The 17,450-nt window shown below is 41.5% G+C and overlaps 1 protein-coding gene across 5 annotated transcripts in view; it reads left to right on the top strand.

The window, feature by feature from the left end:
* The window catches only part of DNAH9 (dynein axonemal heavy chain 9), a 468,295-nt gene that overhangs the window by 5,486 nt on the left and 445,359 nt on the right, over positions 1–17,450 (top strand). For 4 of the 5 annotated variants that reach the window (XM_049859547.1, XM_049859545.1, XM_049859544.1 and 1 more), the window contains exons 2-5: positions 2,363–2,559; positions 5,645–5,803; positions 6,834–6,964; positions 16,901–17,112. In XM_049859547.1, coding sequence (XP_049715504.1) covers positions 2,363–2,559; positions 5,645–5,803; positions 6,834–6,964; positions 16,901–17,112 — 699 coding nt within the window. The remainder of the gene's footprint in view (positions 1–2,362; positions 2,560–5,644; positions 5,804–6,833; positions 6,965–16,900; positions 17,113–17,450) is intronic. The other variant, XM_049859546.1, reaches the window with a different exon arrangement.

Genomic DNA, 17,450 nt, shown 5'->3' with positions numbered 1-17,450 from the left:
CACTCCACTCGTACTCTTCCTCATCTCAGTTAACGGCAACTCCAGCCTTGCCATTGCTCAAGTCCAAAGCCTTGGAGTCATCCTGACTCCTTTTTATCTCTCACAACCCCACAGCCAATCCATTGAGAAATCCTTTTGGCTATACTTTCAAAATTTATACAGAATCCCACCATTTCTTATCACCTCTACTACTACCCCTGTGCCAAGGACTATCCTTTCCCTCTGGATTATAGCAGTAACTTCCAAGCTGATCTCCTTTTCCACTTTTGCCCCCTAGAGTCTACTTTCAACACAGCAGCTGGAGTCATTTTACCAAAAGTGTGAACCATAGTACCCTTTGCTCAAAACCCTCCAATGGCTCCCATTTCTCTGAGAGGAAAAATCGAAAGTCTACAGGCAAGGCTGCAGGTGTCTCACCACTTTATTCACTCTTACTCTTCTTCTTGCTCACCCTGTTCCAGCTTTACTGGCCTCCTCACCACCCCTTGATCACGCCAAGGATGTTCCCACCACAGGGATTTTGCACTGGCTGTTCCTTCTACCTGCAATATACTTCCCCCAGGCATCTGCACAGCACTCTTTCTGTCCTTCCAAGTCTTTTTTCAAACCTTACCTTCTCAGTGAGGCCTACACTGACCATGCCATTTAAAATTACAGGCCCTCTTACCCACACTCCCAATCCCTTTTACCTGTGTTACTTATTGTTTATTGACTGTCCCTCCTCCAGAATATAAACTTCATGAGGCCAGAATATTTTGTCTCTTTTGTTCACTGATGTATCCTCCCAGCATCTAGAATAGTTCTAGCACATAAACCAAAAAAAAAAAAAAAAACCCATTGCTGTCAGGTCAATTCCAACTCACAGCGACTCTATAGAACAGACTCTATAGAACTGACCCGTAGGGTTTCCAAGGAGCAGCTGGTGGATTTGAACTGCTGACCTTTTGGTTAGCAGCTGAACCCCTAATCACGGTGCCACCAGGACTTAATAAATATTTATCAAATAAATGAATGAGTGGCTTTTCATTTCACAGAGGCTCTACATTCATTATTTCTCTGCCACGCAAAGCCCTCCAGAATCTGACCCAAACCTACCTACCACTTTTTCTTCAGTTCACATAATTCAGTTATTCTGTAAACCCCTATAGAGTACTTCCTATGTGCCAGACCCTGAGGTGGACTGTGGGTACATACAGGTAAAATAAGATACAGTCTCTGCCTTTGAGATCCTAGGAAAGTAGCAGTTCCTCTTCTAACCCCTGTTAGGCCTTCTGCCCTGGGTCTTCACTTGGATGGGAATAGAGTTCACTTTGTGACCTTTTCTCTTAGAGCTCTCTGTTCCTCTGTTGCTGTCAGGGCTCAGCTGAGTGAATATTTCCTGACAGACCAGGCAGCTGTCTCCTCTGGGATTGAATATGCTGGGTCCAAGTATTCGATTTCACAGCCACAGGACTTATTGGTCATATACAGAGCCCAACCATATGGCTCCCTATTTCCTTCTCATTATTTACCTGGCAGCATCCTCGTCGAATTACCTGATAATCTGTTAGTCTTTCTACTATTCCCTTTGCATTACTAGTTGCGAGTTTGGGGCAGATAGAGGTTCCTAGTGAGTTGTACTAAGACTTTTTAAGTTGCTATCAGTACCAGTTGCCATCGAGTGGATTCCAACTCGTGGTGACTCCGTGTGTGTCAGGGTAGAATTGTGCTCCATAGGGTTTTCAATGGCTGACTTTTTAGAAGTAGATCACCAGGACTTTATTCCAAACTGCTAATGATAGAAAACCCAAATTAGCTAGAAAGTTCAAGAGCAGCTTGATTTCGGAGCTCAAATCATGTCACTAGGGTCTGGTCTTTCTCCATCTGTAAACTCTCTATTCTCCATATTGATTTTATTCTAAGGCTCCATATGGTAGCAAGATGGCCATCAGTAGCTCCAGACTTGCTTCCTCCCAAGCATAAATTGAGCAAAAAAGAAAAGGCTTCGCATCCTCTAACAGTTCGGATGAGAAACGTTGGCCTGACTTGCATTGACCCAGATTTGCTCACATGTCCACCTGCTCTGGATCTGGGGCTGACTATTAAAAGAAGAGGAACTATGGTGGGTACACAAAAGCAGCTAATGTTCACTCTGCAGAGAGTTCAAGGTCTCCAGCTTGGCTTACTGTTTTAAGGTGACCCCTCACACCTGTAGACAGGTGGTCATTCTTACTTGTATTTGCCCTGTTTGTTTTTGGGTTATTTTGCCTCTGGCTTTTGCCACCTTCAGATGGTGGTATGTAGCTTTATGAGTCTTTCTCAGAATGGTCTTTTCTTTAACGTCTCAGAAGTAGAATGCCTGCCTCTTCTTCCTCTGTTACAGGTTGTTATACCTGTCTTGGCCAATGAGAAGAATCACCTGGATTGGCCTCACACGGTATATCAAGATGTCAGGCGGCACGCCGACAGCCTCCAGTGTGACCTCATGGTTATCCTTGAGCAAGTGAAGGGGAAAACACTACTGCCTCTTCCAGTAGGCTCAGAGAAGATGGAGTTTGAGGACTCTGAGAGTGAGACTGTGTAAGTACCGCCAGCCTGGCCATATAGGCCTGCAAGATACAGGAGATGCTGGTTTATCTGAATGTTTCTTTACTTTTCCGTTACTGACTCTGCATGTCTCCTCATTCTGCACACAAGCCACTGTCAGCTGTTTGCCGACATCCTCAGACTGTGTGTTTTGTGCTGATTACCACCGTGTCCCCAGTCCCTCTGCCCCAAATCCTTCAAGGCTATCACAGCAACATGGCCTTTTTTCCACCGAGAATCATTTCACGGCTGAAAGCAGCGACACTGAGTTCAGTGTTTTGTTTATCAGGACGGTGTCTCATCGTTGGCAAAGCCCCAGGTCCAGCCTGGGAGACAGCCGCGCCTCTTCCCAGCATTTACCCAGCACATAATGTCACAGAACCACTGGGGGCTTTTGTTACAGTTCCAAACCATCCACCCCCAGAAGCTGGGACTTTTTTCAGGTCCCAGGGATTTTTTTTTTTTTTTTTTTTTCGATAAAAGCAAACCTGTCTTAGGGATCACAGTAGAGGGCCCTGGACAGAGCTGGAGAAAAATGTAGAACAAAATTCTAACTCAAAAAGAAAGACCAGACTTGCTGGCCTCACAGAGACTGGAGAAACCCTGAGAGTATGACCCCCAGATGCCCTTTCAGCTCAGTAATGAGGTCACTCCTGAGGCTCACCCTTCAGCCAAGGATTGAACAGGCCCATGGAACAAAATAAGACTAAAGGGGTGCACCAGCCCAGGGCAGGGAGTGGAAGATAGGAGGGAACAGGAGAGCTGCTAATAGGGAACCCAGTGCTGAGAAGGGAGAGTGCTGACATGTCGTGGGGTTGTTAACCAGTGTCATACAACGATGTGTGTACTGTTTGATGAGAAACTGGTTTGTTCTGTAAACCTTCATCTAAAGTACAGTAAAAAAAAAATTTTAAAAAGCAAATGTGTCTTTTTTGGGGGGCTGAAGTCCATTCCTCCTATCCCTGGGTCGTCACGAAAACCCCAGCCACTTCTTTTAAAGTTACATTCCCCACACCTTCAGCTTCCACATGCCATTCTGGCTTTGAATCATCTCTGTTTCTGTCCTCTGGGGATTTTTTTTTTTTTTCTTTCGAGCCAGGATATGTGTTTAGATGACATATTTTATCAAGCACTCCTATGTGTTTGTGGCAAGAAGTAGCTTTTCTACATAAGCTCAGGCTGCCATATTGCCAAGAGTTTCCCAATGCGTAACTGTCATCCTTGTGTATTCAGGGTTTATAATTCAATCTGAAGATTAAGTAATGCATAGGATGGCAATATGCTTTATAATGAGAGTTTTTTTGTTGTTGTTAGTTTTTCCTATTAGAAGTAATTTGCTACCTACATAATTTGAAGTAATTTCCAGTTAACTGGGACCAGTTTAATAAAAATATGATTTTCAAATAAATAAATTCAAAGTACCATTTTCCTGGTCCCTTTATATTTCAACTTAATAACATTCAATGTGTGTTTATAATCATTGCTGAGTTTGTCTCCCTTTGTTTAAATTTAGGAGCCTTTGTGGCACAGTGTTTAAGGCACTTGGCTACTAACTAAAAGGCTGACGGTTCAAACCCAACAGCTGCTCCACAGGAGAAAGATGTGGCAGTCTTCTCCGGTAAAGATTTACAGCCTTGGAAACCCTATGGGGCAGTTCTAGTCTGTCCTTCAGGGTTGCTATGAGTCGGAATCGATTCAACGAGCTATGGGTTTTGGTTTGGGTTTGTTCAAACTTAATAATTTCCCAAAAGACTGGATCATATTTGAGGGGGTGAATATCTCTCCCCGTCAATATCTTCCGTAATCGCTTGTACCATGTGATCGCTCAGCAAATATAATTGAATTAAGCTAATCGAAGGTGGGCTTCTGGCATAAAAATCTGAACAACATGCTCTCTTTCTTTGTCATTTGTGTCCTGGGTTTCCAGCCTGTGCAGTTTTCAGTTAAGACTTCATGAAAAGACAACCAGAACATGTTTTTGATTTTTAATCCTTTGCAAAATATGTCGTTGTTTTTGTCATTGCTAGCTGCCGTGGAATCAGCTCCCAACTCATGGCCATCCCCTGCACAATGGGATAGGGCCGTTCTGATCCATAAGGTTTTCATTGGTTTTTGAAGTAGGCTGCCAGGCCCTTTCTCCCTAGTCTATTTGGGTCTGGAAGCCCTACTGAAACCTCTTTAGCGTTAATGCGTAAACCTCCACTGACAGATAGGTGGTAGCTACGCATGAGGTGCATTGGCGGGGAATCGAACCTGGATCTCCCTCATGGAAGGCGAGAATTCCACCATTGAACCACCAGTGCCACCATTTTCAAAATATAAAAACCAGGTGTCATTGAGTTGATTCCAACTCATGAGATCCCATGTGTTTCAGAGTAGAACTGTGCTTCATGGGGTTTCAAAACATAGCTGGGGTTTTTTTGTTTTTATTTTTAAGATATGTGAAGGGGAATTCTTGGACATTCCATTCTTCACTGGAAAAGTGAGGACAAAGAGCAGTCATGATGGTGGTGTTCAGATGGCTGATATTTTGCCATGTGGAGGAGGATGTAACCTATTTCCTCATGCTGCAGGGGTGGGGGTGAAGACCAAAATAAGGAAATCACAGGGAGGTAGGTATAGCTCTGCGTAGAGACAAATGTCCCCCAGGGAGCACTGATCTACTGTGGAATGTGCTTCTTTGTCAAGCAGGGAGCTGGGAGTCTCTAGGGGAATTTCAAGCAAGGTTGTGTGGCCATCTGAATGTTTTCTATCCAAAGCATTCCTGTATTGACTGGAAGACTGGATGGGATTCAAAGTCTTAAACTAGTCTTCAGAATTTTGGTGGGCTCCTGAACCTGTATGTGTAATCATGTTGTCCGTATGTGTAATCATGTTGTCTGCATGTATAAGCATATTTTTAGGTGGGGGAGCTGTACTTTGCATTGACTATTCAACAGAGTCTGTTATCCACCAAAAGTTCAGAATGCCTGGACTAGATGGAATTCCTCACCTATTTCTAAAAGATTTGGAGTTCTGTTTGGTGGGACACCTAGAGCTGTTTCCACACATCCCAGGAGATTTGTTTTATTTTCCGCAGCTTGGATTCCATAGATAAGTCAGTCATCTACTCTATTGAGTCTGCAGTGATCAAATGGAGCCACCAAGTCCAGGTGGTGCTCAAGAGAGAGTCTTCCCAGCTACTCTTGCAATGGGAGAATGCCACACCTAGGGTGGAGCTGGAATTCTGGAAGAACAGGTAGGCATGGAGGCCATGCTCAAACCCTGGGGAACAGATGTCATACAGAGGATAAAGCCAGATCTGGCCTGGGGGAGACAACCAAAGGGTCTGATTCTCCAGGTGTTTCTCCTCACTTCTAGCACAGACAGCTCAGTGTCATTTGGGTCAGTAAGATTTTTCTATGGGCTGGGAGATGCACTCTTTCCCGAGGTTCAATAATCATCTTTCTTTTCCGGGTCTACATTCAGTATACATTCTTCTGGCATTTCCTCAAAGGTTCTTTCAACTACACGTAAAATTAAATAACAGCCTTGAATATTTTCATCTAATTTTCTATTCCCTTCTCTCTGAACAGTCAAGGCTAGATATACGCACTTTTTGAAGAGATTTGGAGAGAGGAGTTTTTGGAAGTTAGCTGCAGAAGGGTCCTCCTAGGTCCAAGTGCATCATTAGTAGGAAGGGAAAGTCTATCCATCCACTGTGCCAAGCCCAATGGGTTACTGCTCCTGCTTGTTCCCACATTTCCTTGTTATTTATCATTGTGCTAATTAATCCTCTCCTCAAATGGTGGCAGACAGATGTTAGAGGCAAATATCCCTGTCCTTGCATTACAGTGTCAGTATCACATGGCCGGATGTGCCAATAGGATGCCAGCCATGTTCACTCCAGCTTGCTGAGATGCCCCATTCTCTTGCCCTGTTTCTGACCATTCCACTGACCTACTGTGGACCTTGCTCCAACAGTGCCCCTCTCACCCTACCCCAAACCTTCCTGCAAGAGCTAATGACCTCCAGCTGCCAAGGTTTTGTGCACCAGATGGTCACAGCAGAGTTCCCTGATATTACCTCGTGGAGTTGCCCCTTTGAACCTACTTGGGCTTTTGCTCTCAGTATACTGGGAACAGATGGCACAGCTCTTTGGGCCGGAGCACTGCCTCTGTGGAAGCACCCTGAGGCAGCCCTCCTCTGTCTGGTGAGCGTGGGTTGTCACAGTGTGACTTGAATTTCCTGAAGTTCACCTGCATTCACCTTTCTTCATGGTATTGTAGATATGAAGACCTGGACTACATTTATAATCAACTGAGAACCATCAAGGTGAGGGGCATGGCTGGGCTCCTGGACAAGCTTCAGAGCAGCTACTTCCCTGCTTTCAAGGCAATGTTCAGAGATGTTGCAGCAGGTGAGGACCACTAAGCGTTTTCACAAATACATTTGACTCAAAAAAAATTTTTTTTTCGTGATGAATTGACTTCTCTTTCTGATTCCAGTGCCTTCAAGTCCTTCTAATCTTCCAACCTAAGACAGAGCAGCATAGTGGCAAGAATACCAAATCTAGGAATAGAAAAGCAGCTACTCTGTTCTTGATGTTTCTAGCTCCTCCGCTGTGTGACCTTGTGCAAATTCTCCTAACCTCTCTGAGTTTCAGTGCGTACCATAGTTACGTAGTTATGGTGCACACACTTCCTATCTACTTCACTGGACAATTGTGAGATAATATAGGTGCGAGCACGTTGTTGTCTGAAAAGCACCATCCAAATGAAAGTTGTTATCTATCACTGGTGGGGTTCAGGTCCCTCTGCCCCTGGCCCCTTGAGAAGTCTTTATTCCATTTCCAGGTCTGTTCTGCCTTTTTTCTGTTCCTACTGTCAAATGGAACTGCAGTTTCCTGGCTATCTGTGTACAAGACAAGATCGGCCCTGGCCAAAATTGAAAAGCCAGCAAGTCCATAATTAGAAGGAGGTATATTTTTTCTCGGTTCCCTCGCCCCTCGTCAGTGCACTTTGCTTCTTTCCCCCTTTCTTCTTTCAGACCTTCTCTTAGCTTTTCAGTTTTGCAGGTCAGAATGTGCTCTCAAAGATACTTGCATTTTCCTATGATTTAAGCTTAACCTGAGCGGTAGTTTCCAAAACATTTCTTCTCTATCAGAACTCTTTCTTTAATTATAATCTCTTACATGAGTTCCAGAGCCTCAGTGGCAAAGTGAAGAGCTTAGGCTGCTAACCGAAAGGTCAGCAGTTGGAGCCCACCAGCCACTCATTGGAAACCCTGTGGGGCAGTTCTCTGTCCTGTAGGGTTGCTATGAGTCAGAATCAACTCCACAGCAAAAAACAACAACAACATGTGAGTCTCTGAATGGTGAAAACGGTTAACATGCTCAACTGTTAACCAAAAGGCTGAAGGTTCTAATCCACTCAGAGGTGCCTTGGAAGAAAGGCCTAATGACCTACTTTCAAAAAATAAGCCATTGAAAACCCTATGGAGCACATTTCTACACTGACACACATGGGGTTGCCGTGAATCAGAGTCAATTTCACGACAACTGGTGACGGAGGTCCAAAATGTAAAACTAATCAAGCTGTAGCTCTTCTGTTGAAGAGAGGGGTGGGCTGGGCCCAGAGCCTGGACCTCCCTTCTCTGACTAGCACGGGATTTGGAGACCACTTAGCTGAAGGGATAAGTTCCAGTGGTAGAGTTTCCCACATCAGCTATGCGACAGAGGAACTGTCATAAGTACCTGGTGTTTGAAGTCCTTCTGGTTCCCTAAAATCTCATCAGAGGAGGTCGTCTACTGGCACGTAAAGCTGACTTAGAACCAGGTCTTTCTGGAGGCCCATTTACTGTTTCACTGAGGAATTCTATAGCTAAGAGGAACCAACTATTGTTCTCAAATTGATACTTCGGTTCAATTGGGCAGGTATTTATCCCAAAGAGTGATATATGTATGTACCACTGCTGGTGTGAGGGATAGTCGTAGGGGGCATATGGTCAGATAGTTTTCAGATGTGTTAAGGGAGAACTCTTATTTTTGGCAAGTGATACCGATTTTCCATTTATGGTTGTGACTTACTGTTTTCATTCTGTATAACATCATTTAGTTAAAATTTGAGCCAATTTAATGAAAAGCATTAAGTAAGTAATAGTATAGGTTGTACATAGACCTGACAAATATCCTAAAGGCAGTATGCAAATGATTGAATTTTGAGGCCCTGAAATAAAACCACATAGTAAAAGTATGTTTATGCATTGGTTATTTGGAGTTCCGAATATATTTTTCACATTAATAGATTAATAGACTCCAATGTCCACATGGATTAATAACTATAAAAGATTAGGTTCCCCAGGTCAGCTTCAAAAAGTTCACTTTAGCAGAGGATATGCTGGCAATGAAAAGAAATTAGATGAAACAACACCATTATAATAGTACCAGATAAACACTACTATAAAATGAAAATATTTTTTCTACAACTCAATTATGATGCTAGAGAAAAAGCAGGTTTGATGAGAGGAATAAGGTACAGACTTGGGCAGGAATTTTGGCGGGCTCTTCTGAACACTAAAAATATCTCAGAGGCTGGCAATTAATTTTCTCATTGCAAATTTCATTTCAAATTTGGCTTTCTTGATCCTAGATATATACTGCACACATTATTCTTATTACCCATAGAAAACCAAAATCCGCTGCCATCTAGTCCATTCCGACTCACAGCGACACTATAGGACAGAGTAGAACTGCCCCGTAGGGTTTCCAAGGAGCAGATAGATGGTGGATTCGAACTGCCAACCCTTTGGTTAGCAGCTGTAGCTCCTAACCACTGCACCACCAGGGCTCCATATTTTTATTATCCTTATTAGTCATGATCAAGGTTGTTCTTTGGCTCACTGATGGATTTAAAAGAGGGAGGGGAAAAGATTAATGGACATGAATTAGAAGACAGTGGGAAATAAAGAAGGGGTTAAACAGGATATAGGAAAATGTATGGGAACGAGATTTTTTGAAGTGGAATACATTAAAAAAAAAAGAAAGAAAAACCTTGGAAAACAGGAAGCAACAGTCCCCTTGAGGCAAAGAACAGAAGTTATAAAGACTGATCAGGAAATTATATTCTCTGGCCACTAGGGGCATGATTGGCATAGTACAGCCTGGTTGCCAGCCAAGGATGTTTGACAGGGGATATGTGTGGAGAACTCAGAGTTCAGTGGGTCACTGGAGCTGACCTGTACTGGTTTGTCCTAGCTCCTGAGAGCCCTTTGAATCCTCTCTTTCCAACTCGGCTCCTCCCACGCCCTCCTCCCCCCTGCACTAAGTAAAGCCAAGGTAGGCTGACTTCTTCCCCCTGCAAAAATAGCAAACCCTCTGCTATAGAAAACAACTTGGGAGGTCCATAGGTTGTTTTTTTTTTTTTTTTCCCAGAAAACTAGGGCAAAGGTAACAACTCAGGGACCCTCAATTGCTTAAGGGGGAAAAATGCCCTAGATTGTTGTTCTAAAGAACCAAGGCAAAAGACCACATAAAGGAACTCATTACAACACAGATAGTATATGCCAAGTGGTTAGAACAATGACTGGCGTGTTGAAATGGTTTACTAAATAGTGTCGTTTTACATTTCCTTTAGGGCGAATGTGGACTGTTATCCACATTCTATAGCCAGGGACCAAGGTCATCAGCTCTAATACGATACCATGTGAACTACCCACACAGGAAAACCAGCCATTATAAAAACCGTCTTCTGGCTCATTTTGTTCCGTGAGCTTCTGCACTCCCTCTAAATTGCTATGCCCATATTAGTATCCAATGCTCCTAGTTTTCCTGCTTTCTCCTCCCACATTCCAAGAGGTGACTGATCATAGGCCTCTCTCTTTCCTTGGCTGTGTTCAGAGAAGAGGCTAGGTGATGGTCCTGGCTTGAATATCAGCAGAACCTTGACATAACTGGAGTGTGCTATTTCTGTAATCCTGGAGACTTCTCCTCTGTAAAACCTCAGTGAGGTTCTTTGTTCATAAATATTCATCAGATTACCATTTATCAAATGCCTGCTATCGTGCAGGCACAATGCTAGTTGTTTATGAAGGTTCCGCTTGTGTCACCTTCAATCCTCAGAAAACCAAAAAACAAAATAAAGCATACCATTGTGACCCACTGAGTCTTCAATGGCTGATTTTTCAGAAGCAGATTGACAGGCCTTTCTTCTGAGGCACCTCTAAGGGACTCCAACTTCTAACCTTTTGATTAGCAGCTGAGCATGTTAACTGTTTGCACCACCGAGGGATTCCTTCAACCTTCACAAAAAAATTTATTTATTTTGTTGTTGTTGAGAATATGCACAGCAAAACGTACACCAATTCCACAGTTTCTACATGTACCATCTAGTGACACTTGATTACGTTCTTTGAGTTGTGCAACCATTTTCACATTCCTTTTCTAAGTTGTTCGTCCCCCATTAACATAAATTCCCCACCCCCTGAGGTTCCTGTCTCATCTTTCGAGTTGCTGTCATCAATTTGATCCCATATAGATAGTTCTTAAAAGAGCAGAATGCTCAAGGCAGACATTTTTTTACTTGTTAAGCTAAACTATTGTTTGGTTTTAAGAAGACTTCAGGGTACATTTTTTCTTTAAGGTTTAAAGATTATCTCAGGGCAATAGTTTCGGCAGTCATACAATCTTCGTGATTTCAGGAAATCTGGAGTCCATGAGAATTTGAAATTCTGTTCTGGATTTTCACCCTTTTGATCAGGATTCCACTATATAACCTTTGATCAAAGTGTTCAGTAATGGTAGCTGGGCACCATCCTGTTCTTCTGGTCCCATACCAAAGGAGGCAGTTGGTCATGGGGGCAATTCGGCATACATTCCATATCTTCCTCCTATTCCTGACTCTTCTTCCTCTGTTAATGTAGGCAAGCAGAGATCAATTGTTGTGCCTTGGATGGCCACTTGCAAGATTTTAATACCTCAGGCACTACGCAGTGAACTAGGAGGTAGAACAGAAGCACTAAATGTACTATTAGGTCAATTAACTGGGATGTGCCATGAAACTATAACCCTAGTCCTCCAAACTAAGAAACCAAATCCCACGAGGCTGTGCATAAGCCGCCTCAGCAGCTACTCTTTTGTTGTGTTGTAAATGTATCATACAGCTTTGCCAATTCAACTTTTTACGGGTGTACCACTTATTAACAGTAATTACAATAATCAGCTGTGCAACCCTACCCTTAATCAATGCAGTATTTCCAACACTATTAGCCCCCTTCTTTCCCCCTCTCCTGCCTAGTAACCACTAATAAACTTTGTTCTCTATACATTTGTCTTTTTATATAAAAGAAATCGTGCAATATTTGTCCCTTCGTGAATGACTTATTTCACACAGAATAATGTCCTCTAGCTCCATCCATATTGTAGCGTATTATTCATGTGACATGAATAATGAATCAAGAATTCATTTCTCCTGCTGCCTGAGTAGTATTCCATTGTACATGTGTACCACATTTTATTTACCCATTCATCTGTTAATGGGCGTTTAGGTTGTCCCTGCCTTCTAGCTACTGTGAATACTGCTGCAATGAACATTGGTGTGCAAGTCTCTGAGTCTCTGTTTTCAAGTCTTTTGGTTATATACCTGGGAGTGGAATTACTGGGTCAGATGGTAGTTCTATGTTTAGTTTTCTGAGGCACTGCCACACTGTTTTCTACGGTGAAGGCACTGCCACACTGTTTTCCACAGTGGCTGTACCATTTTGTAGTCCCACCAGCAATGGATAACGGTTCTAATTTCCCGATATCCTTGCCAACATCTGTTATTTTCTTTCTTTTTTTTTTTATCTTAGTCATTCTAGTGGGAGCGAAATGGTATCTCATTGTGGTTTTGACTTTCATCTCTCTGATGGCTAATGACACTGGTCATGTTTCCATGTCGTGGCCATTTGAATGTCCTCTGGTGAAATGTCTACTCAAGTGTTTTGCCCATTTTACAATTGGGTTATTTGTCTTTTTGTTAAGGTGTTGAAGTTTTATATACATTTTAGTTATTAGACTCTGGTCGGATATATAGTTTCTGAAGATATTCTCCCAGTGGATAGCTTTTCTTTTCACTTTTTTGGTAAAGTCTTATGATGAACAAAGCATTTTAATTTGTATGAGTTTCTACTTACTATGTCTCTTGCTGTTTGTGCTTTTGGTATTATATTAGATAATCCATTGTTAAAAGCTAGGCCTAACAGTGTTGCCCCTGCTTCTTTTTTCTAAGAATTTTAGGGTTTTAGTTTTCAAATTTAGGTCCTTAATCCATTTGAATTTGTTTTTGTGTATGGTGTAAGACATGGATCATGCACCATTTATTGAGAAGACTTCATTCCTTGTCAAATGGACTTAGCACCCTTGTCAAAACCGTGTGTGGGTTTATTTCCAGACTCTCAATTCTATTCTATTGGTCTTTCTGTCCATTGTTATATCAGTATCAGGCTGTTTTGATTAGTGTAGCTGTACCAGAAAAACCAAACCTGTTGCCCTCAACTCAATTCCAACTCATAGAAACCCTATGGGACACAGTAGAACTGCCTCACAGGGTTTCCAAGGAGCAGCTGGTGGATTCGAACTACTAACCCGTATAGTATGTTTTAAAATCAAAGTATGAGCCCTCCTACTTTGTTACTCTCTTTCTAGATTGCTTTAGCTATTGGGGCCTCTTGCCATTGCATATAAAGTTGAGGATTGGTTTTTCTATTTCTATAAAGAAGGCTGTTGGAATTTTTATCTGGATTGTGTTGAATCTATAGACCTCTTTGGGTAGTATTGACATCTTAATAAGTCTTCCAGTTCATGAACATGGAACATCTTTCCATTTATGAAAGTCTTCTTTAATCTCTTTTAGGAGTGTTTTATAGTTTTCATTGTAAAAGTCCTTGACATTCCTGGTTAGGTTTATTCCTGTGTATTTTATTCTCTTAGACGCTATTGTAAATGGAATTGTTTCCCAATTTCCCTTTCACATTTCTCATTACTGGTGTATAGAAACCCAACTGATTTTTGTTTAATGACCTTGTACTCTGCAACTTTGCTAAATTCCTTTATTAGCTCTAGAAGTTTTCTCATGAACTCTTTGGGATATTCTATATATAGGATCATATAATCCATGAACATGGATAATATTACTTCTTCTGCAATCTGGATACCTTTTATTTATTTTTGGTTATTTTTTTTTTTTTGTCTCATTTCTCCAGCTAAAACCAAAAACCTGTTGCCATTGAGTCGATTCCAACTTATAGCAACCCTATAGGACAGAGTAGAACTGCCTCACAGGGTTTCCAAGGAGTGTCTGGTGGGTTCAAACTGCTGACCTTTTGGTTAGTAGCCAAGCTCTTAACCACTGTCCCACCAAGGCTCCATTTCTCTGGCTAGGACTTCTAATACAATATTGAATAGAAGTGGTAAGAACTGGCTCCCTTGTCTTTGTTCCCTATTTCAAGGGGAAAGCTCTCAGTCTTCCTCCATGAAGTATAAAGTTGACTGTTGAGTTTTCTTATATGCCTGCCCTAAATGATACTGAGAAGCTTCCCTTCTATTCCTATCTTCTTTAAGGTTTTTATCAAGGAAGGATGTTGGATTTTATCAAATACTTTTTCTGCATTCATAAAGATAATCATGTGGTTCTTTTCCTTTGTTCTGTTGATGTGTGGTGTATTATGTTGTTTGACTTTCTAATGTTGAACCATCCCTGCATTCCTGGAATAAATCCCACTTGGTCATGGTGTATGGCTCTTTTCTGTTGCGTTCTTTTTGCTAGTAGGTTGTTGAGGATTTTTGCATCTATATTCTTAAGATATTGACCTGTAGTTTTCTTTTCTTGTGGTGTCTTTGTCTGGTTTTGGCATCAGGGCTATGTTTGCTTCATAGGATGAATTAGGGAATATTCCTTCCTTCTCTAACTTTGGGAAGAGTTTAAACAGTATTGGTGTCAATTCTCCTCTAAATGTTTGGTAGAATTCCTCAGTGAAGTCATCTGGTCGAGGACATTTTTTTGTTGGGAGGTTTTTGATCACTGATTTGATTTCTTTACTTGTTATGGATCTGTTGAGACTTTCTATTTCCTCTTGAGTCATTTTAGGTAGGTTGTGTGCTTCTAAGAATTTGTCCATTTCATCTTGGTTATCTCGTTTGTTGCCATACAGTTGTTTATAATATTCTGTCATAATTCTTTTTATTTCTATTGGGTCAATTGTAATGTCCCCTCCTTCATTTTTCATTTTGGTTATTTGCATCTTATCTCTTTCTTTGTCAGTCTAGCTAAAGATTTGTCAATTTTATTAATATTTTTGAAGAACCAACTTCTGCTTTTATTGATTCTATTGTTTCTCTGTTTTCAGTTTTGTTTATTTCTGCTCTGATCTTTGTTATTTACTTTCTTCTGCTAGGTTTAGCCTTAGTTTGCTCTTCTCTTTCTAGTTCCTGGAGTTGTCAAGTTAGGCTGTTAATTTGAGATCTTTCTTTTTCATGTAGGCCTTTATTGCTATAAGTTTCCCTCTGAGTACTGCCTTCACTGCGTCCCATAATTTTTGGTATGTCGTGCTTTCATTTTCATTTGACTCTAAGAAATTTGTGATTCCTCTTTTGATTTGTTCCTTGACCCTTTAGTGGTTTAATAGTGTGTTGTTTAATTTCCATATGTTTGTGTATTTTCCAGGTTTTTTTTTTTTTTATGTTATTGATTTCCAGCTTCATTCCATTGTGGTCAGAGAAAATCCTTTATATGATTTCAATCTTTTAAAATTTATCTGGACTTACTTTGCGACCTAACATGTGGTCTCTCCTGGAGAATGATCCATGTGCACTGGAGTAGAATGTATATCGTGCTTTTTGGGGGGTGGAGTTTCTGTATTTGTTTGTTAAGTCTAATTAGTTTATACTGTCATTCAGATCCTCTGTTTGCTTGTTGATCTTTATTGACGCTTTGTCCAATATTGAAAATGGTGTATTGAAGTGGCAATACTATTACTGTGGCACTATTTTCCCTTCAATTCTATCACTGTTTGCTTTATATATTTAGGTTTCTCAATGTTGGGTGCATATGTATTTATGATTGTTAAATCTTCTTGATTAATTGACCCTTTTATCGCTGTATAATATACATCTTTATCTCTTCTAACAGACTTTGTCTTAAAGTCTGCTTTGTCTGGTATTAGGATTGCCGTCCCAGCTCTCTTTTGCTTATCATTTCCGTGGGATATTTTTTTTTCTACCTTTCACTTTCAACTTTTTTGTGTCCTTGGGTTTAAGGTGTGTCTCTTGTGAGTAGCATATAGCTGAAAGATGTTTTTTTTAATCCATTCTACCACTCTCTGCCTTTTGATTGAACCATTTAGTCCATTTATATTCAGTGTAATTACCAATAAGAAGTGACTTACTTCTGCTATTTTGTTATTTGCTTTTTGTGTGTCTTAAGCCTTCTTTGTCTTTGCCCTTTACTACTGTTTGTTTTTGTGTTTTGTTGGCTTATTGTAGTAAGCATTTTTGGTTCCCTTCTCCTTTCAATTTGCGTATGTTTTTATATATTTTCTTAGTGTTTACGTGAATGTTACATTTAAAAGCTTGTATTTATGACATTCTGGTGTAAGTTGGTACCAGCATAACTTTGGTGACGTACAAGTAATTCTCTGTCTATACCATTCCTCCCCGCAACTCCTTTCGTTGTTATCACTAATTACACCTTTATATTTTATGTGCCCTGTAACATAATTTTATCCTTGCTTTTTATATCTTTGTTATTATAAAACATGAAGGAGAAAATACTTAGAATCATCAAGCATGAATACTTTATCGCTAGCCCTTATACTTGTCCATGCATTTCCCTTTATTAGAGATCTTTCTTTTTATGTATAGCTTTGAATTTCTTTCTAGTGTCTTTTCCCTCCTGCCTATTTTTAAGTCTCAAAGAGGTCAAACGTGCCAAGGTCATGCAACTGGTAAGTGCCTGGGCCAGCATTTGAAGACAGGTCTTGTGTTCTTGTTCTAAAATATGTTCTCTGTCATCTATTTTGCATTGTCTCTGAGATATCAGCAGCAAAGTAATCAGCAAGCATTTATTGGGTGTCTGCTATGCACAGAACACTAGGCTGGGGCTGGAGGGACAGGAAGTGGTCCAGATTCAGGAATTCTGTAGACAACTCCTTAGCCCCTTGGTCAGGGTTCTCCAGATTTCACTATTTCCGCATAGGCATTAGGGTGTTTTCTGGAACCAGCCTCCTCATCCACTTTGCAGATCCTTCTCTTTCCAAGCACTAGTGCTCCAGGGTGGTTGTGTTCCTCAGGCAGGGAAGGGTGACCATCTCTGATTCCTTCCAGCTCTGACGGAAGCACAGGACATCCATGCTCATCTGATGCCACTCCACCGCCACCTGGAAACCATCCAGAGTGTGGAGTTTCCCAAGGTGAAGCCACGGCTGCGGCCTTTGCTCCACGTGGTCTGTCTGATTTGGGCCACATGCAAGGACTACCGCTCCCCGGGGAGGCTGACAGTGCTGCTCCAGGAGATCTGCAACCTTCTCATCCAGCAGGTTGGCCACCCAGGATTCCCAACAAACTCCCTGGGGTCTGGTTGGCAGCAAGTTGTAGGAAAGAGTACAGTGTGCATTTCTCAGGGAAATGATATGGTTCATGTATTTCTCACACTTGAGTTATTTTACTATCACAAGCCAATAATTCACAAAGACGTTCTCAGTAGTACTGGAATGCCTGGGTGACCCATTCTTTCTTTCCCCTCTGCCTAAGACCAGCAGTGGGATGAAGGGTGGGAGTGGCGGATTTCAACCTCCTTAATGTTCTGTGTGGATGGATTGATATTAGATTGGCAGCTTAGCCCAACAATTAAGAATGCTGGCTGTGAAGTTAGACT

The sequence above is a fragment of the Elephas maximus genome, chromosome 19 (genome assembly GCF_024166365.1).
Source record: "Elephas maximus indicus isolate mEleMax1 chromosome 19, mEleMax1 primary haplotype, whole genome shotgun sequence".
NCBI classification, from domain to species: domain Eukaryota; kingdom Metazoa; phylum Chordata; class Mammalia; order Proboscidea; family Elephantidae; genus Elephas; species Elephas maximus.
This window is presented reverse-complemented; position numbering and strand designations above follow the sequence as displayed.